Genomic DNA, 21,938 nt, shown 5'->3' on the forward strand with positions numbered 1-21,938 from the left:
CAAAATAACGTGACATTTGAACTCCGTGATGGAGGCAGCAGTGGATCAACAGCTCCTGTGTGCTGTGATGTTAAAATCACTGGTTTTCTCTCTGGGCTTTGGTGTGGGAGAGTGAGTGGTTTACAAACTTCAGTTTCCTGATGTAAAGTCTGTGTAACAGTGAGATAAAGACGTGAACATGTGACCTCCATAAAAGTGGAATGACACACACACAAAAAGTAGTATTTATTATACGAAATGAATCTATAAATATCATAAACAGACATCTTAAGTGATGGGTCACATGACATAGATTGCAGCCCCCCCCCCACGAGTTTGACACCTTGAACGTGAATGGAGGAACACAGTGAGGATTCATTTACATGAGAAAATGTCCGATCATCGACAAAGACTCCAAACAAAATCAATCTTTATCGTGTTCTCGTCTCCATTAAATAATGATATCATCATCATCAGCATCATCATCAGCAGCAGCAGCAGCAGCAGCAGCATTAGTAATCTGAGAGGACCAGATTAGATTTTTAAGAAATGGCCCTTTTTGGTTTAATCCCATTAGTCAGATAGTGGAGAGGCTCAGAGGAGGAGGAGGTTTGGGATGTTTGAACGTATTTGTGTGTGACATGGACTCCCTTCCCTCTGGAGCTAATCCCATTAGCCTCTGAGGATTAGCCGCTGCCTACAATTACCTTGTTTGGTGCTGAGAGAAGAAGCTGCTGCTGCTGCTGCTGCTGCTGCTGCTGCTGTTAATTACATTCCAGATGAAAGAGTTAAGATGGAGGGGTTTTCTCCAGCGGACTCCAGGCGCAGGACGTGTTGTTTTATGAATGAAGGTCATGGGAGAGTCGGAGAGAGTGTTGGTGTCACGGGCAGCAGAGCAGAGATAGAATCGTACGTATTGTATCACGGGCGTATTTATGCCACAAAGTATCAGGATACATTTGAGCTACGTTTGTCAATCATGTGATTTCATGTTGCCTCATATTCATATAAAAGTGTTGAAGAAAATCATTTCTGAAGCATTAAACGTTGGTGAAAACAAACAAAAATTGGTACACCGATCAGAACCGGCAAATATTTTAATGACATAAGAGAAATGTGTAAAAATGCTGCAAAATGCCGCAGTAGCGCCCCCCAAAGGTGAAACCCCGTAGGACAAAGCCGAAACTAAGTCGCACAAGACGGACGAAAAAGTCCATGGGCACCGTGACCTCAACTCAACAGGAAGTCGGCCATTTTAAATTTGTGTGCCCATCTTGGTGATTGAACGTTTCGTAAATGAACAAACTCGTCCGAGTGCAATAATCGTACCGACTTAAAAAACGGCTCAAATTATCCCAGACGTGAAGGAGGAAAAGTTACCCAGAGGTCTTGCAGATTTAAAAGGGGCGTGGTCACGACAAACATCGGAATTTTGGCACATTTTGGCTCATTCGCCACCAAACAGGAAGTGCCCCGTAACTTCACAGCTCATTGATCGATCTGCTCAAAACTTCATACGTGAGATAAGAGGCCGGCCCTGAACACGTCTACGAACATGATGACTTAAAGGCATAGCGCCACTTGCTGGCAGGGTGTCGGCTGCTGGGGAAAACGGATACAAAATTGGACGTAAAATAATTACATAAAAGTAGAAAATAATAGTTAGAAAAATGGATTGTGAAAATAATTGTTAGCTGCAGCCTGAGAAAGGATGTTATGTAAAGCGGAGATTTTTTCAAAGATAGATCTTTGTTTTGGATCAGATTTAAAGATTAAAGAGGATTCTCATGATTATTTGGCTAAATGGATGGTTGTATGATAGAATGACACAGACTGTGTGCACTGTGCACGCTCCCTGCTCTGAGAACCAGCCTGACACATTTATTCTTACCTAAAACAACATGGCTGCCAGTGGAGACACGAGGGGAAAACACCATACAACATACAACCTGCTTATTATATCATCATTTAAAGACTTTGTTCACTTCTTTATCTCAGTGTTAGTCGGCCTATTACAACTGGAAAATGAAGTTTGCATCACTTTGAAAATCTCCCACACCAAAGCCCACAGAGAAAACCAGTGATTTTAACATCACACACACAGAAGCTGTTGATCCACTGCTGCCTCCATCACTCAGTTCAACTATGTGATTTTTTTAAATCGCCGTTTGGAATCGTTTGTTCTCTTTTTCCTCAGTGACACAAAGTAACCACACGAGGCAGCAGTGGACCAGCAGCGCCTGTGTCCCTGCGAGCTAAAGTCACTGATTTTCTCTGTGAGGTTTGGTGTGGGAGAGTGACACAGTTTGTAAGTGACATACATTTGAGTTTTATGTTCAACAAATCTATTTTTTTTAAAGAATATCTTGAACCTGAAGTGAAGACTTTATCAGTTGAGCCTTTTGTTAAGTGGCGTAAATCTGTTTGTCTGTGCGTCCATGACGCCTCCCACAAACCACAAAAACCCTGAACTCTTATCACTTCAATGGGATAAAAAAAGTTCATGTGTTTTTTGTGAAGCCATAACTCACAAGTTTCCACTCGATAACAGCAGCGGCTCAGCTTTAGGCTGATACTCCGTCCTAAATGGACGGTCAATAAATCCATATCAGTGCCGGATCTTCCAGCGCCTCCATCTGTGAGCTATAGTTGTGAGTGAGAGTGCACTTTTTTCTTTTTGCTGCTGTTTTAAAGCCTGTGCTCAGTGTTTGTCAGTCAAACTGCTGATCATTAGCTGCTCGGCTCACTGACACGTGAACTCAGCGCCGGCCACGGACACTTCAGTCCAGCCTGTGTGTGTGTGTGTGTGTGTGTGTGTGTGTGTGTGTCCACAAACCCAAAAAAATATATTCAATTTGAATGATTTCTTTCAATATTATATGGAGCAAAGACATTAGAAAATATTCACATTTAAGAAAGCTGAAAAATCAGAAAACACCTTTTAAAACTGACGAATCAATCGATAAAATGAGTTAATGAATCATTTAGACGATACATTTATCGTTGCAGTTCTTAATCCTTGCAGATATTTCATCATATTTCATGAAACCAGAAAATATTCACATTTAAGAAGCTAAACAATCGGACAAACTCGTTTTAATTTCAGCTATAAAGTGACTGTTGGTGCTGCAACAGTGAGTCAAAGTGAATGAATATCTGTATTTGTATTGTATTGTATCTTTACATGTGCTACAGAAATACACTTAACTCAAAGATTTGAGAGACTTTTAAGTGACAAATGCTTCATTTTGTGAGTCTTTGTTTTATCAGTATAAATACAATTAAAGTCCAGTAAAGTAGCTTATATATCTTTATGGTATTAAGAATGAAATCTTTAAATGTTTTTCTCAGTAAGAACTATCATGAGTTTGATTTTTTATTATAAAAAATTAAATATAACATAATAATAATGTGCTGCTAATGTACGACGTTTGAAGTCTGTTTTTCGTGTTCACGATGAACCGACTTCAGATCCGTCGCTTTGTCGGATTATAAAATCATCGGTTGTGCGCGAAACATGACACGTTTGAAGTGTGGAGCGGTTCTTTTTCCCACAACTATATCTACACTATGTCGCCACCTAATGGAGAGAAGAAGAAATACAACTTTATTTTTCAAATCAACACAGAAAAAGAATAATAATATTTTTGATAAACGAACACAGCAAAATTCATCCTGATCTGCTCGATGGGACTGAACCATGTTACATGTAAATTCCCGCCAAATCTGTAATCTGGATTAGATCTAGATGAAATTGAGTCTCATGGTAGAGTGTCTAATCCAGCATGTACCAAAAGTACCAAATTCGGTTCAAATCCAAGGAGTTGACAGAGATATTTTAGAGATTGTTTTTCCAGTTTTGCTCATTAGAAAATATTCACATTTACGAAGCTGAAAAATCCAGATTCTTATATTTTGTTGTTGTGTTTTTTCTGACCTGATGAAGACACTCGTCTTTAAAGAGGTTAGTGTAGTGTAGTGTAGTATGTGTTCAATTATTTAGTGTTGCTCTCGAAGGATGGCATAAAAGCCTGAAATGGCCCTTGAGAGAAGCGACGCCTCGTTGTTTTAAATATCGTCCGCGCCGACGTCCGTGTTTGAGCTGCTGCTCGTTGTGTTTTTACGCCGCTCGTGTAAAACTGACAGACCTCGGCCATCTGTCAGTCAGTGCTCTGACAGTGAACATAGATCTTGTTAGAGCTGGAGTTACAGTTACAACTGTGTGTGTGTGTGTGTGTGAAGAGGAGATGCACTAATTACAATCTCTGTGTGTGAGCGCGAGTCGTAATCTCACAAAATCAGACATTTGAACTTAGTGATGGAGGCAGCAGTGGATCAACAACTCCTCTGTCCCTGTAAAGTCAAATCAGTGATTTTCTCTGTGGGCTTTGGTGTGGCAGAGTGAGTTTCTCGTGTGTGACACAAACTTCTGTTTCATGTCATAAAAACCTTTGTCTAACGTCGAGACAAATGTCTCGTATCTCGTTTAGTTTGTTTCAAGTTTCAATCCCTCATACAAAAAACCTTAACTATCACTTTAAATGCACATGAAAAATTCACCCTTTTATTGCCTTTTCTTTTCACGTATGTATCAGCTTCATGCGCCGGGTGGCTAAAGTAGGAATTATTGTTGCTTCCGATCATGGTGATCATAACCAGCGTGGCAGTTACAGGATTTCATGTCCTGCAGAAATGAATGTGGTTTGTTTTTGTCGGGTACAGCCGTAAACCCTGTATTTATCCTGCGTGTCATTACACTGTTGGCTCCGTGACCTGACCCCCCCCCCCCCCCCCCCCCCTCTCCATATCGCATCATTTTTTCTGTGAGAAACAATATGACTCCTGGTTGTCAACTTGTCCCATATTGTTAGCAGCGGCAGAAATGCTTCAGCAGCTGTGTGTGTGTGTGTGTGTGTGTGTGTGTGTGTGTGTGTGTGTGTGTGTGTGTGAGAATGTTTTTAGATTAAAAATGACCCAGAGGTTAAATTTACAGGTTGGGAAAATATGTGTGAGTGTGAGTCTCTATGTGTTTTTATAATAGAGGTCAGTCCAGGTCAAGTTTGGTTAACAAGCAGCACTCAGATTAACACACACACACACACACAAACCAGCGTGTGTGTGTGTGTGTGTGTGCAGTCGTCTCTGCTCCTCACATAACCCTCTGCCGTTTGTCCCTGATGTAAATGTTCTTCTTTGTCCTTGAACGCCGTCGATATGTCGCCATTATCGCTGCAGCTGTCGTGGAAAACTGAACGACGCGGACGCCGAGTAACAAAAGAACTAGATAATAAACGAAAAGCAAAATTCAATAGAACTTTTCTAATTGTCACGACTCGATGCACCTGCGTGCTTTTCAAAAGACATCTCCTCTGACACCTCGGAACATCCTTCTACACTGAATTTATAGAAAAGATTCACATTTAAGAAGCTGAAAAATAACTGTGACAGTGCCACATACAGGCCTGGCATGTGTACTACAGTGTAGATAATATATTCACGTTAATGTTTACATAAAATAACAAGTCACCAAACAGTTAACTGTGTTAAATAAACTGCATTTATCAATATTTGTCAGATTTATGGCAATAAAAATGGATTTAAAGCAGAATTTTCTCTCCCACCACTTCATAGCAGCCAGTGTTTTTTTTTTTTTTTTTTTACACTTCACTTATTCACAGGCCTTTTAAATGCACCACAGCACCTCATACGTGTTGACACTGTCCACTCACTCACTCACTCACTCACTCACAGCTGTGACTCATGTGTCCTCTCTCTCTGTCTCTGTGTGGTTGTCCACAGCACAAAGACTCCTAAGCGGGCCGTGTTTGCAGGGAGCATGCAGCTGCTGGCCGGCATCAAGCTGTGCACAGGCCGAGTTCTCACCAACCACCCACATTATGAAGATAAAGACCTGCGGGAGAGGACCAGACAGGTAAACTTCCTGTACGACACTGTGAAAACATGAGCTGTGGAAAACAGCCACATAACACAAGAATGAACACACTGACGTCAGGAGGTGATAGCTGTGGTGAAGAAGAAGAAGAGACTGACTGCCAAATAATGAGCTTTTCTATACATCCACCAACAGACTGACTGCCAAATAGTGAGCTATTCTCTATATATCCACCAAAAGAGTGACTGCCAAATAATGAGCTTTTCTATACATCCACCAACACACTGACTGCCAAATAATGAGCTGTTCACTATTTATCCACCAAAACACTAACTGCTAAATAGTGAGCTATTCTCTAAATATCCACCAAAACACTGCCAAGTAATGAGTGGTTGGATACAACCACCAAAAGACTGACTGCCAAATAATGAGCTTTTCTATACATCAATAAAACAAATCTAAAACAATAATGAGCCATGCCGTAAATGCAGCTACAGACTGACTGCCAAATAATGAACTGTTGTATAAATCCACCAACACACAGACTGCCAAATAATGAACTGTTGTATACGTCCACCAAAAATACTGACTGCCAAATAATGAGCCATGCTGTAAATCCACCTTGTGTGTGGGCAGAGATTTAATGAACAATGTCTCCGGTGCAGCTGCCTCACTCAGTCACTCACTCACTCACTCACTCACTTACTCAGTCATCCAGTCATCCGTCCATCTCCCTCTGCTCTCTGCTCTAATGTCTTGTGTGAGAGAGCGGGGAATAGTCTGCAGATGAGGCCGGTGACCTTCAGTGAAAATGCGATCAGAAGATGCATCCATTAAGTCAGACTGAATAGTAATGCAGGGAAAATTGAGTCTGAAACGCTGTGTTCCAGTAAAGGGAGGTGAGCGAGGGCTCTGAGTGCAGCTCTGACAAATGCTTTGTGTTTTTAAAAAGGGTTTTTATCATCGTTAAAGTGGGAAGACACCATTTTAATTTAGTTTATCCCAGCGAGGGGAACCCATTAAGACTGAAACTGTTTTTCAAGCCGCTTAAAACTTTTTAAAAAAATACTTAAAAACATAATGACGTCATTAAAGTATAAGAAATAAAATAAACGACACTGTTTTCAACGGGTTTAATGTCAAATATTTAAAATAGTGTTCGTGGTCCTAAGTGGTGTGTCATCTTTTCCTCCACAATCTGTGCCCTTTGATCCCGTGCAGGAGGATCCTCTTTCCACCGTTTCCTTGGAACACAAACTGAAGTGTGTAAACCACTCACTCTCCCACACCAAAGCCCATAGAGAAAATCAGTGATTTTAACCTCACACACACAGGAGTTGTTGATCCACTGCTGCCTCCATCACTTAGTTCAAATGTCTTATTTTTACAGATCGGCGTTAAACATTGTTCGCTTTAATAAACCGCAGTGTCACAAAGTGACCACACGAGGCAGCAGTAGACCAGCAGCTCCTGTGTCCCCGTGAGCTAAAATCACTGATTTTCTCTCTGGAGTTTGGTGTGGGAGAGTGAGTGGTTTAAAAAATGTAATTTCCTGTTGGAAAATACTATTTCCCCATGACACAGAGCAGTGAACACATTCTTTAGATATCGTAGACTTAAGCTGACAAAGGTTTTAATCTGTTAAACAACTTTTTAAAGCAAATTGAGTTTGTGGTGGAGTTAACTTTTCTTCTTCTTCTTCTTCTTCTTTTTCTTCTTCTGTCAACAACATCGTCCTCAGAGATCCACTCAAACATTGACACCTGTGTGTGTGTGTGTGTGTGTGTGTGTGTTGGAGCAGGTGTATCAGATTTACGCTCGCCGCTCCCCCGACGACGTCCACGACATCATGACGGCGATCGGCGCCGACTACGTGGTTCTGGAGAACAGCATCTGCTACGAGCGCAGACACGGACGCGGCTGCAGACTGAGGGACCTGCTCGACCTGGACAACGGACATGTGGGTGGAACTCTTTTAAATTTGAATTTGTATGAGATACTGGCTCACAGTGAGCGCCCCCCTGTGGCAGGGACTCACTGGAGACCATAGACTGTATATGGAAAGGAAGCTCATTAACCACCAGGGGGCGACTCTGGCGGGGTGAAGGGTCTCAGTCACGAGCTTCAGCTCTTCTTCAATAGAACGTGATGTCAGTTTGTACATTATCTTCACATTTTTAAGGAAAAGAGACGATAAACTACAGCACATTAGTGTGATTGACAGCAGGTATCAAGCTTCAAGTTTTACAATATCATAGACAGACTTTTCCAACAGGAAACTGAAGTTTGTAAAACACTCACTCTCTCACACCAAAGACCACAGAGAAAACCAGTGATTTTAACATCACACACACACACACACACACACACTGCTGCCTCCATCACTAAGCTCAAATGTCTTATTTTGTCACTTCAGCGTTTGAAATCCTTTGTTCAGATTGACGTCAGTGACACAAAGTGACCACACGAGGCAGCAGAGGAGCAGCAGCAGCTACAATCACTGATTTTCTCTGTGGACTTTTGACTTGTCACTTGTTTGACTCACTAAAAGCTCTTCATCTCCACAGAGATCAATAATCTCACTTGTCATCCGTCTCTCTCTCTCTCTCTCTCTCTCTCTCTCTCTCGCTCTCTCGCTCGCTCTTTGATGATGGTTATTTGACTGTGTGTGTGTGTGTGTGTGTGTGTGAGTGTGTGTGTGAGAGAGAGACAACATCAATGTCAAAAAACCAAACACGACGTCTGTCTCTCCTTTTTTCTCTTTACCTTTTGGCTTTCTACTTGACATGTTCTTCTCTTTCTTTCTTTCTTTCTTTCTTTCTGTTGTTTGTTCATTTGTTCTTTGTTTCTTTAATTCTTTGTTCAATCGTTCTTATTTTCTTTCGTTCATTTTTTCTTTGTTTCTTTCATTTGTTCTTTGGTTCGATCGTTCAGTCTTTGTTTCTTTCTTTAATTTTCTTTTCTTTTCCACAGTGGAGAAAGTGTGACATGATTGATGTCTGTTACTTTGACACCCTCTGCATGTGTATGTACTCTGTACTTCGTCTGTACTTCGTCTGTACTTCGTCTGTACTTCGTCTGTACTTCAGTCACATACAGTTCATGTATATTTACATGTGTGTCAGTGTCAGAGTCACCACACACGTCACAGGCGACTCAAACTGACCCAAATATCAAAGATGCTTCGTTTAATGACATTTAATCAGCTCGGTGTCGTTAATAAAACACTGTATGTAATGTGTGCGGTTACAGAGCCGAGGTGGAGGCTGCGGGTGAAGTTAATCACCTGCAGGAGGCGCTGGTCACGACACGTTAACTCGCACATGAATGTTAAACGTCCACACGTGTCATTTACTGTGTCGAGCACATTAAACACTTTAATCTGGAATAAACGACAGGGACACACGTCAACAACGTTACATTTCCTCTGTGTGTGTGTGTGTGTGTGTGCATGTGTGTGTGTGCGTGTGTGCGCGCGTGTGTGTGTGTGTGTGTGTGGCGTCCACGGCGTCCACGTCAGCCCCTGCTGTCAGTAAATCTACATTATGGAACAATAACAGACATCTGTGCTCACAGTCTGTTATTTATTATAACACATTAGACCAAGATAACAAGAAAAAAACACCTACAGGCTGTTGTTAAATTTCACTGTGTCACAAGTGACGACGCCCCCTGCTGGCCCAAGAGTCCGCCTGTTCAAAACCTCTTTACGTCTTTATCTCACTGTGAGACAGACTTTATAAACCACTCACTCTCCCACACCAAAGTCCAGAGAGAAAATCACTGATTTTAACATCACACACACAGAAGCTGCTGCTGCTGCTGCTCCTGTGCTGCCTCGTGTGGTCACTTTGTGTCACTGAGGTCAATCTCAACAAAACACCGAATTCACAAAATAAGAGATTTGAACTAAAAGTGAGTTCAGAGCAGGAACAAGGATTTTAAAGGTCTGAGGAAAACAAGTGTGTTGTAGTGGGAGGAGTCTGGGGTGGGCGGGAGCTCGTCCCTCTGAGGACGAGCAGCTCCTTTAATGAGCTGTTTTTCTTGAAAGCACTTTAACGACGACTCAGCGATGTTTGTGAAGTTACCCACAAACTGCTGAGCGCTCAGTAACATCACGTCCTCCACGGGAAACAAGCACGGAAGGAACGAGAGGGTTAAAATTACATTTTGAAGAAGAGATGTTGAGATTCCGTGGCTTCTCCTCCTCCTCCTCCTCCTCCTCCTCGCGTCATATTTCACTGTTTATGTTCTCTGTTATCTGAAGGATAAAGTTTGTGGGATTCAGAATTAAATTTCCTGTCCTTGTGCAGCTGCCGTCAAATTCTCAGTCAGTGGCAGCTGGGATTGACTCTGTGCCCCGTAAATATGTCATTTAATCAAGTTTAGTGTCACACAGGAGCAAAGAAAAGAAAAGAAAAGAAAAGAAGAAGCTGAAATCACACTTCAACTAATTCATTTGAATAGTCAGTCAATCATTTAGCAGCTAAACCCCACAGAGAAAATCAGTGATTTAGGCTGCGGGGACACAGGAGCTGCTGGTCCTCTGCTGCCTCGTGTGGTCACTTTGTGTCACTGCGCTTTATTAGAACGAAGAATGTTTCACGCCGAACTGTAAAAATAAGACATTTGAACTTATGGAGACACTTACTAACTTACTTAAGCCCAAACAATAGTAGATGCTTTTATTCATGTTCTCATCGTCCACCAGAGTCATTTTCTGCTCAGGTTGAAACTCAATGAATCCAGTGTGTGAGAATTAGTGACATCTACTGGTGAGACTGCACACGGACACAAATGGATTCAAAAGTGATTCAGGGAACTACGGTGGCCCTCATGTACCACAGAGTACCAGGAAACTTTCACTTACGCCCCTGTAGGAAGACGTGGCCTCTGTCAATCGATCATTAAGTACGAGTACGTACAGTGTTGAAGGTTTAAATGTCAACAATACAAACAGACATGATGTGTACAATGTTCAGTTAACCTTTTATTATTATTATTATTATTATTATTATTATTATTATTATTATTAATAATAATGTTATTATTGTTCCACGTCAGATCATGGACGGACCCGGAGACAACGACCCGGACCTGGTCCCGGCCTCCCACCCTCGATTCTGCGACGCCATCAAGAGCGACGCGGCGGCGTCGGGTTACGCCGCTCGCTTCACCAGGACGTTCCAGAACAAAACCTTCCACGTGTACCGGGTCAAGAAGAGACGCAAGAAAAGTGCCAAGAACCCGGCGACCGAGCCCGGTGCCACTCGAGAGCGGGAGAATGACAAATGAAAAACGCTGTCAGAGGTTAGGGAGGAGGAGGAGGAGGAGGAGGAGGAGGAGGAGGAGGCGAGCTCTGGCTGTTCCGCCGTCTCCTCTCTGCACAGAACCCAGCTGTGATCATGGCCATTATTTTTTAACACATATCTCTGTAAACTGTGGTGTTGGAGCAGCGGGTCACTTCCAGCTCGGGGCTGCGCTGTTTTAGTTAGAGCAGAGTTGGAGCACCTACTGCTCCTCCTCCTCCTCCTCCTCCTCCTCCTCCTCCTCCTCCTCCTCCACCTCCACGTTATTACAGCTCCAGGCTGCGTGTGTGTGCGTGTGTGTGTGTGTGTGTTTCCACACTAGCCTCATAAAAGAAAACGCAGGATTAAATTCAACCTTTTTCTCTGAGCATTTGTCTGGATTCGACATCTAAACAGGAACTTTGAACTTTTTGTTTTTTTCTCTACGGAGCTCCTCCCCCTCGTGTCGACCGCTGCGTCGTAAAAAAAACTCCCCTCTCCTGGACACGTGTGTGCGTTTGTTTTCAACGGAGCTGGCGAACACAAGCCGTGGAGCCACTCACTCTCCCACACCAAAGCTCACAGAGAAAACCAGTGATTTTAGCTGCTGGTCCTCTGCTGCCTCGTGTGGTCACTTTGTGTCACTGAGGTCAATCTGAATGCAGGATGTCTAAGGCCGTAGTGACAAAACAAGACATTTGAACTTTGTGATGGAGGCAGCAGTGGATCAACAACTCCTGTGTGTGTGTGTGTGTGTGTGACGTTAAAATCACTGATTTTCTCTATGGGCTTAAATTAGGATTAAAATCCTTTAACAGTGAAACAGTCGACACACTGGTCCACACTTATATAAGATTAACATAACATAAAGATTAGCATGTATTAATATATATATATAAATATATATGTATTTATATATATGTATAGACGTGAGTGGAAACTATGGAAACTAACTACAATTTGAATATTTGACCGTTTTATTCCTTAATTATTCAAATTTTCTGAACTCGGCGCATTCAATAAACCTCGTAAATGTCATCACTTCTTCAAACTAAACCACACTAACTAAACACTTGCTGCTGCTGCTGCTGCCACCTTGTGGTCATAGATATTATGCTCACCAGCATTTATGAGTGTGATAAAATCACAGAATCACCTTTAACAACCACCAGATTGTTGTTTATTAACTCTCGTTAATCCAACGACGCTGGTTTAATCTGAGCGTCACCAGGGTTTTTACAGAATGTTTTTCTTTTCCTTCTTTAAAAGGAGAAAATGTTCATTATTTGCCAAAATAATCTTAAACAATTAAATGTGTAAATTGCCAAAGTACGGAAGAGTGTTAGTGCCACATGTTCTTTAGGGTTAGAATTCTGACGTTAATCTCAGAATTCTGACGTTAATCTTAGAATTCTGACGTTACAAACTAAAACAGATGGAAACGATCTGCGTCTTTTTTGTGCGGCGTCTTGTTTTTCTGAGCTCACAGCGCCCTCTGCTGGACCACGTGGTTATTACTTCAGACTATTCTGATACATTTATTTTCTTGAACTAAATGTATCCACATTTCAGATTAAAAAGTGACAAAGTTCTGATCGTCAGAGCGACAACGTAATCCCGGGTATTTAATCCAACACATGAGGCTGAATCAATTAATCCGTCGAACATTTTCATAATCGATGAATCTACGGATTATTCATCTGTCAATTATTTTCAAAATGTATTAACATGAATAAATCATTTTCATATTTGATCTATCTGTAGAATATTTTCATTAACTAATAATCTGTTTGATATATTAATAATATATTAATTTATGGATTATTTCCCTGGATTTCCTGGTTGTCTGACTCTCACAATAATTTGTCCAATATTTTCATAAAATAATTGTCAATCAAATATATTCATAATCTATGAATCTACAGATTATTTTCCTGGATTTTTCATTTTCAAAATTGATTCATCTGTCAATTATTCTCATAAACTAATAATCTCTCGAATACATTCTTAATCCATTAATCCAATCTGTCAATCATTTAAAAAATGCATTAATCTGTGGAAAATTTTCGTAATTGATTAATCTATGAATTGTTTGGTTCATCGATTTATCGATGATAAAAATGGTTGACGTAGATTATTGGAGCAGACGCAAGAATCTGATGTTTGATGTTGTTCTGTGATTCTCTCTGAGTCACACACACACACACACACACACACACACAGGAATAATGGAAGTGCTGAGGAAATGACAGCGGGGGAACAGCGGCGCTTATTCTCTGCCACGCAATCCAACATCGTCTGAGAGAAAGACAGAAACTGAGAGAGTGTTAATCTGTCTCTGATAATCTAAATCTTCACAAACTCAGACTCATCCAGGTTTTTAGTTTTCTGTGTTTGTGAAGTCATGAATACAAATGATCTCCTCCTCTTCCTCTCCCTCCTCCTCTTCCTCTCTGCCTGTTTCATTTCTCTGAACTCAGATTTCTTCATTTCAGAAACACAGATTCATTATATTTGACTAATAAGAGACGACTGACGCAGCATTCATTTACATTTATATTAAGTTTATTGAGAAGTTCATTCATTCATTCATTCATTCATTCATTCATTCCCATTCTTCATTTGGAGCTTGTTTCACGGCCTCGTCATGTTTGTGTCGGGAAACTAAACGAACCTCGTGCATTTTATTATGAAGAAAAACACAAACTTCACTTCAACAAATGTCATAATATTCAACTTAAACGTCAGGTTTCTGGACTTTTCTTCTTCAAAAGTGCCAACAGCGCCACCTTGTGCATGTAATCATCCGTCACAACAAAACTGAACGTAAAAATCACACGTCAAGATATTCGTGTAAATAACAATCGTGATTACGATCAAGTGTTAAAATGAATTTTAAAAAAACACAAAATAATTGCGATTTCTGACTTTTTTACGTAGCTGAAGTAGCAATCGTTAGCTGGCCCACTAAAAAAATATTCATGCCACAACTTCTTTTGGACGTCTTTTCTTCTTCTTTGTTGTTTTTTCAAAAGTCGGCTTCTGTAACGTTGTAACAGCGCCACCATCTGGACGTAATCATCCATTACAACAATGAAACTGTGAACACGAAAATCACACGTGAAGATAAAAGTGTAAATAACGACTCAGCGTACGATCAAATATGACCAGCGAAAAACCCACAAATATTTATTAAACCCAACAATTTGTAAACGTAAAAGGGGCGGAGCCTTCTGGCTACACTCTGCAGTGTTTTGGGGGGCGGAGCTTTGAGTGGATTGCCAATACAAACTGCTAACGCTAACAAATGAGACGAAATGGAAATGAATGTTAGAATTTTGCTGTATTATTGCGATAACTGCAGTGTTGTTTTTTTTTCTTAAGGGATTCTTGTTTTCTACTTAAAAGGTTAACTAAAAAAATAAATACGGAGATAGTGCATTTTTTACAATTTTTGCCTTGCTGGAAAAATCCACCACAAACGTGATGTTTTTTTCTGGTGATTTGAGATGAAACTGTTGTTTTTCACGTGTATAAACGTGTATAAATGTAAATATCGTGATGTTTGTGAGCGTCTGTGTTCGTTTCTCTGCTCATTTCTTCGTCTTTGCCTCGTGTTTTTTCTACTTCTACGTCACTTTTTTTCCCGTCAGACATCAAATGTTTACGTTATGAAACAAACGTGTTTACGTAAGATTTGTTCAGTCGCAGAATCATCAATAAAAATGTTTCTTTTTTCCAAACGTCGGATTCTGTGATTTTTTGATCTGTGATCGTTCTTTTTTTTTTCTTAAATTGATTTAAATTTTCTGAAGTAAGTCTGAACGCAGGATTTCAAAAGCCAGATTGACAAAATAAGACATTTGAACTTAGTGATGGAGGCAGCAGTGGATCAACACTCTATGGACTTTGGTGTGAGAGAGTGAGTGGTTTACAAAGAGACACAAATTTCAGTTTTCTGGAATGTGTGTGTGTGTGTGTGTGTGTGCACAGAGGAGGTATATGAACATACTGTATATTTCTAATACATGTGCACATATAGATTTGAATGTGTCTCACTGTATATTTCACGTCCATGAGGGAAAACAGAGAAGAAGAGAGTACGACACAGGCTTTGATGCATCGGCCCCTGAGGGCCTTTTACCTGGGGCCATAAAAAGTCGAGTGTTAAACAAACAAACAAACAAACAAACAAACACAGAGATTTTTTTCTGTTTAATCGTCACACATTAAATCTCCTTCATCGTGTTTGTTTCTCCTCGTCACCTAGACAACGTCGTTTGACTCCTGTTTGTATTCAACGAGCGAGCGTTTCCTCCGTCCTGCTGTCCACACGTCCACACGTCCACTCCCACAGCTCTGTAACCCAGGCTGTTTGAACGTAGGAGGAGGAGGAGGAGGAGGAGCGCGAACAACGACAGGAAAATCAAAAGAACGAGAGGAAGTCAAAAGTGTGACAAAGTGCGGAGCTTTGAAAGAGTAAAACACACAAAACTGATACAGAAGAATTCAACAAAGCAGCGAAACACACGTTTACAAAAGAGCAGAAAAAAAAAAGACCAAAGAAATTATGGAAAAAAAACAACTTGATTGTTGAAACTCGTACAAACATCGACAGAAGCTGTTTTACAATCAGGCAACGAGAAGTGAAAAATCCCAACACCGGCTGCGTCCACACTCCTGTGTTTTCATTCAAAAAACTTCCCAAGTCACATGACCTCACAGGTCCACGGTGTGAAACAGGAAAACAGTCGTGAGTTTCAGGGAACCAGCCTGAGACACAACATTTAAATAAACAGTTTAATCAGTGCTTTTAGCTGCTGCTCCTCTGCTGCCTCGTGTGGTCACTTTGTGTCACTGAGGTCAATGAAGGACAGCAGGAGGCAGCAGTGGATCAACAACTCCTGTGTGTGTGTGTGTGATGTTAAAATCACTGGTTTTCTCTCTGGGCTTTGGTGTGGGAGAGTGAGTGCTTTACAAACTTCACTTTCCTGCTGGGAAATAGAAAAAAGCAGGGATTTTATGCAGTGAGACGAACATTGAAGTAAAACTGAAAGTCATTGTGGACAGTGTGGACAGTGTGGACAGCAGGTGAAACAGAAACACAGAAGTGTGGACGACGTAGCTCCTCACGATGTCCACTGTGTGAAATATTCCGTCCTCTGTTTATGTACAAAGATTGTGTAATGACACGTTTCATGTTAAAACGGTGACAAAAGTGTCCCGCGTGTGTCCCACATGTGTCCCGCGTGTGTCCCGCGTGTGTCCCGCAGCAGATCACAGCGTCACAGTTGAGTTTCCACAGACGCGGCTCAAACCCGACTCTGCTCCGGATGAAAGTGTGAACCCCGGAGCTCGTCGGTCTGTTGTGTGTCTGTTGTGTGTCTGTTGTGTGTCTGTTGTGTGTCTGTTTTCCCGCCTCAGTCACACTGAGTTGTTGTTCGTTGTGAGAGTTCAGAGGTCGCTGGCCTCCGCTCGCTCGTACAGAGCTCGCAGCTTCTCAAAGCGAGGCCCCCACTCCCCGAGTGTCTCCTCCCTCCGCCCCTCCCCTCCCCCGCCGCCGTCGCCGCCGACACTCCCCCCGTCCAGCCCCGCCGAGCTGAAGGAGCTGAGGGAGCCGGCGGGGGAACCTCCGCCCTCCGTGGAGAAGACCTGCAGCGAGTCGAACGGCCCCGTGTCCGGGTGCTGGTCTGCGTCGCGGATGATCTCGCACAGGTAGCGAGCCAGGTCCTGGCTGGAGAAGGACAGGGAGCGGCGCGGCAGCTGTGAGGGCGGAGCCTGACCCTGCGCCGGGAGCCGCGTGGGCGGGACGTCCCTGCGGACGCCGGCGGAGGTGGAGCAGGTGGACGCCGCGGACGGCGGCAGCGCGGTGCAGCTGGCCGCGCGGCTCAGGGACTGCGTGGAGGGCGGGGCGGCAGGAGGAGGAGCCTGGTGCAGCAGGTGATGATGATGATGATGGTGGTGGTGGTGAGGAGGCGGAGGAGGAGGCGGAGGAGGAGGGTGGTGCAGAGCTCTGGAGCGACAGTACTGGACCGACTGAGCCGGGCTCGGCTGGAGCGACTTCTGCAGCTCGGCCATGTCGTACGCGTTCTGCACGACAACAACAACAACAACAACAATGACAACGACAACGACAACGACAACGACAGAGGTTAAAGTTCAGGGTTCAACACGTCGTAACAATCATTTTTAAAGCTTGACCTCAGTGTGAGGAACAACAGGAAACTGAAGTGTGTGTGTGTGTGTGTGAGTGTGTGTGTGTGTGTGCGTGTGTGTGTGTGTGTGTGTGTGTGTGTGTGTGCGTGCGTGCGTGCATGCGTGCGTGTGTGTGAGTGTTCTGACACTGAGGTCATCAGTGAGATAAAACACAAAGATGTTAAAACTGATGCAGATTTTATTCAGTGAGTTTTTGTCCTCGCTGGTTTTTCATCATCGTCTCTGATAAAATCACAGTTTGGACACAAAGGACGAAAATGTTCAGTTTAAACGTCCTGTTTATCTCCATTTACTGTGTGTGTGTGTGTGTGTGTGTGTGTGTGTGTGTGTGTGTGTGTGTGTGTGTGTGTGTGTCACATCTGTCCGTCTCATCCACCGCTGCACTGGCGTTAAAGAGCCGTCATCACTTTCACACCAAAACACTAAAACACTGTAAACACTTCAGTGCAAATGTGATTCCTCCAAAACTGTTGTAACCATGGCAGCAGAGATGAAAAACAGAGGGATGGAGGAGGAGGAGGAGGAGGAGGAGGAGGAGTAGTGGATCGCTTTGTAGAACTGATTATGTGATGAGTGTAAAGTGCGGATTTTATTCCTCAAGAGCTTTTAAATAGGACTCAAGAGAATTAGTGACAGCATCTGCTGCACTACAGGGAATCATGTGTGTGTGTGTGTGTGTGTGTGTCTGCAGGTGATTTACAGTGCAGAGGAGAAGACCTTGAGGACTTGTGGATAATGACCGTGTGTGTGTGTGTGACAACCTTTTTTCAACTCTGTGTGTGTGCGTGTGTGTGCGTGTGTGTGTGTGTGGATCAAAGTCTTGATATGATTCTCAGTCTCTCCACTTGTGTAACAGCGGCCGTTGGAAGAGGAGATAAGGGTTTGTTTTGTGTGTGGGCTTTAATTAAAATGCTACAGTGTCCTCACACACACACACACACACACACACACACACATTCTGGTGCAGTAGTCTTACTGAGGATGACACACTCCCCTGACCTTTAACCATAACCTGATTATAACCATTATAACCAGGTCCTAACCCCGACCATAAACAGCCCTTTAAAGTTGTGAGGACCAGACATGTCCTGAGTTCAAAATCCCAGACTTTTCAAGACTTTCAAGACCTGATCTGTGTGTGTGTGTGTGTGTGTGTGTGTGTGTGTGTGTGTTACCTGGTCCTCCTCGCCTCCTCCCTCCTCGTCGTAGTTCAGGACATTCTCCCTGATGTCCTCCCAGCCGTCGTGATGAGCCGACACGTGATAAACGCCCTCCTTCAGGCCTTTGTAGCTCCTCCAGCGAGTGTAGAGGAAAATGCCCAGCAGCAGCACTGCAGGACCAGAACAGACCAGACCAGACCAGACCAGGCCAGACCAGGCCAGAGCAGACCAGACCAGACCAGAGCAGAGCAGAGCAGAGCAGAGCAGAGCAGAGGTTTCATTAGTTTCAAAGCTGAAATAACAGTGAATTAAAGCAGAGATTTACTGTCGTGGCCTTGAGCTGAAATATGATGAGATGTGAAAAAATGAAGTTAGTGAACAATGCGAGTTCTTTTTAATCCGATTTATTTAACGGCAGCAGAGTCTTCACACACAGACTTCCTTTACAATCATGTCAACAAGTTATTAACCTGCGTCTGTAGAATTCATGTGAAGAGAAACAGAATCAGGATCACAGCAACTCCTTCACACGCTTCACTAAAGCTATTTATTAATGTGTTAATAAACAAAGAGTTGTACCATGTTAAAGTGATTCTACATTAACTTTAATTACAATGCATCTATTATAATCCTATGCATTTATTCCTCTTCCACCCAAAGTTGGCGCGTAACTCCTCCCACACATCCTACATATCAAAACGTGTGGTTTGATCGGGAAATTGTGAGCTATGACTTTTCTAAGCGTTTCGAGTAACCATGGTGACAAAAATCGCAAAAAAAATGCCAAGAATTTCCACACACACATGAATGGGAAACGGTCAAAAAAAGGATAAAAAACAAGCTTTGGAAAAAGTTTGGAGCGTCACAGTGTCGTCAAACTTTAAACTTTGAGACTTTTCTCACGTGAGTCAAAGTTTTGATATCGATGACAGTTTTTCAACAATCGCAGTTTACGTTTGGTACTTTTTTATAATGAGTGTGTGTTGTGTGTGTGACAGTGACACTCTGCTGAGATCCAGAAAAACAATTACAAAAATCTCTAAACAATCTCTTCTCCGACCCACAATTTTCAACCTACAAAGACATTTGACATAAAAACGTTGCAACGTCTAACACTGTCTGTGCTTTTTATGTTCATGTGACTTGCAGTTTTACTTAAAATCACCTAAAACGCTGAGAAAATCTGCTTTGGAGTTTCTGAAAAATCAAGACGCTCACACACCAAACATTTAATCTCTTTCAAAGATGATCAACGTGACCAGCAGAGACTCAAAAACATGACGTTTTTGTCTCATTTTGGACGACATGCTATACTATGACTTTTTTGACTGATTTTGGACGACATACTATACTATGACTTTTTTGTCTCATTTTGGACGACATGCTATACTATGACTTTTTTGACTGATTTTGGACGACATACTATACTATGACTTTTTTGAGTGATTTTGGACGACATACTATACTATGACTTTTTTGAGTGATTTTGGACGACATACTATACTATGACTTTTTTGACTGATTTTGGACGACATACTATACTATGACTTTTTTGTCTCATTTTGGACGACATACTATACTATGACTTTTTTGTCTCATTTTGGACGACATGCTATACTATGACTTTTTTGACTGATTTTGGACGACATGCTATACTATGACTTTTTTGATTGATTTTGGACGACATGCTATACTATGACTTTTTTGATTGATTTTGGACGACATACTATACTATGACTTTTTTGACTGATTTTGGACGACATACTTTACTATGACTTTTTTGTCTCATTTTGGACGACATACTATACTATGACTTTTTTGACTGATTTTGGACGACATACTATACTATGACTTTTTTGTCTCATTTTGGACGACATACTATACTATGACTTTTTTGTCTCATTTTGGACGACATGCTATACTATGACTTTTTTGACTGATTTTGGACGACATACTATACTATGACTTTTTTGAGTGATTTTGGACGACATACTATACTATGACTTTTTTGAGTGATTTTGGACGACATACTATACTATGACTTTTTTGACTGATTTTGGACGACATACTATACTATGACTTTTTTGTCTCATTTTGGACGACATACTATACTATGACTTTTTTGTCTCATTTTGGACGACATGCTATACTATGACTTTTTTGACTGATTTTGGACGACATGCTATACTATGACTTTTTTGATTGATTTTGGACGACATGCTATACTATGACTTTTTTGATTGATTTTGGACGACATACTATACTATGACTTTTTTGACTGATTTTGGACGACATACTTTACTATGACTTTTTTGTCTCATTTTGGACGACATACTATACTATGACTTTTTTGACTGATTTTGGACGACATGCTATAGTATGACTTTTTTGAGTGATTTTGGACGACATGCTATACTATGACTTTTTTGACTGATTTTGGACGACATGCTATACTATGACTTTTTTGACTGATTTTGGACGACATGCTATACTATGACTTTTTTGAGTGATTTTGGACGACATGCTATACTATGACTTTTTTGACTGATTTTGGACGACATGCTATACTATGACTTTTTTGTCTCATTTTGGACGACATGCTATACTATGACTTTTTTGACTGATTTTGGACGACATGCTATACTATGACTTTTTTGTCTCATTTTGGACGACATGCTATACTATGACTTTTTTGACTGATTTTGGACGACATACTATACTATGACTTTTTTGAGTGATTTTGGACGACATACTATACTATGACTTTTTTGTCTCATTTTGGACGACATGCTATACTATGACTTTTTTGACTGATTTTGGACGACATACTATACTATGACTTTTTTGACTGATTTTGGACGACATACTATACTATGACTTTTTTGACTGATTTTGGACGACATACTTTACTATGACTTTTTGTCTCATTTTGGACGACATACTATACTATGACTTTTTTGTCTCATTTTGGACGACATACTATACTATGACTTTTTTGACTGATTTTGGACGACATGCTATACTATGACTTTTTTGTCTCATTTTGGACGACATGCTATACTATGACTTTTTTGACTGATTTTGGACGACATACTATACTATGACTTTTTTGAGTGATTTTGGACGACATACTATACTATGACTTTTTTGTCTCATTTTGGACGACATGCTATACTATGACTTTTTTGACTGATTTTGGACGACATACTATACTATGACTTTTTTGACTGATTTTGGACGACATACTATACTATGACTTTTTTGACTGATTTTGGACGACATACTTTACTATGACTTTTTGTCTCATTTTGGACGACATACTATACTATGACTTTTTTGTCTCATTTTGGACGACATACTATACTATGAGTTTTTTGACTGATTTTGGACGACATGCTATAC

General features: G+C 41.5%; 2 protein-coding genes across 4 annotated transcripts in view; one reads left to right on the top strand and one right to left on the bottom strand.

Moving 5' to 3' along the window:
• The window catches only part of dpy19l3 (dpy-19 like C-mannosyltransferase 3), a 38,589-nt gene extending 23,686 nt beyond the window's left edge, over positions 1 to 14,903 (top strand). For all 3 annotated transcript variants that reach the window (XM_058628547.1, XM_058628545.1, XM_058628544.1), the window contains 3 exons: positions 5,779 to 5,911; positions 7,674 to 7,832; positions 10,937 to 14,903. In XM_058628547.1, coding sequence (XP_058484530.1) covers positions 5,779 to 5,911; positions 7,674 to 7,832; positions 10,937 to 11,167 — 523 coding nt within the window. In that variant the 3' untranslated portion in view covers positions 11,168 to 14,903. The remainder of the gene's footprint in view (positions 1 to 5,778; positions 5,912 to 7,673; positions 7,833 to 10,936) is intronic.
• Positions 14,904 to 15,360: 457 nt separating this feature from the next.
• Positions 15,361 to 21,938, bottom strand: part of si:ch211-186j3.6 (neural-cadherin) — a 184,775-nt gene continuing 178,197 nt past the window's right edge. The window contains exons 37-38 of the mRNA XM_058628543.1: positions 18,552 to 18,706; positions 15,361 to 17,250 (exon numbers count right to left, since the gene is read on the bottom strand). Of these exons, the coding sequence (XP_058484526.1) occupies positions 16,615 to 17,250; positions 18,552 to 18,706 (791 nt within the window). The 3' untranslated portion in view covers positions 15,361 to 16,614. The remainder of the gene's footprint in view (positions 17,251 to 18,551; positions 18,707 to 21,938) is intronic.

The sequence above is a fragment of the Solea solea genome, chromosome 5 (genome assembly GCF_958295425.1).
Source record: "Solea solea chromosome 5, fSolSol10.1, whole genome shotgun sequence".
NCBI classification, from domain to species: domain Eukaryota; kingdom Metazoa; phylum Chordata; class Actinopteri; order Pleuronectiformes; family Soleidae; genus Solea; species Solea solea.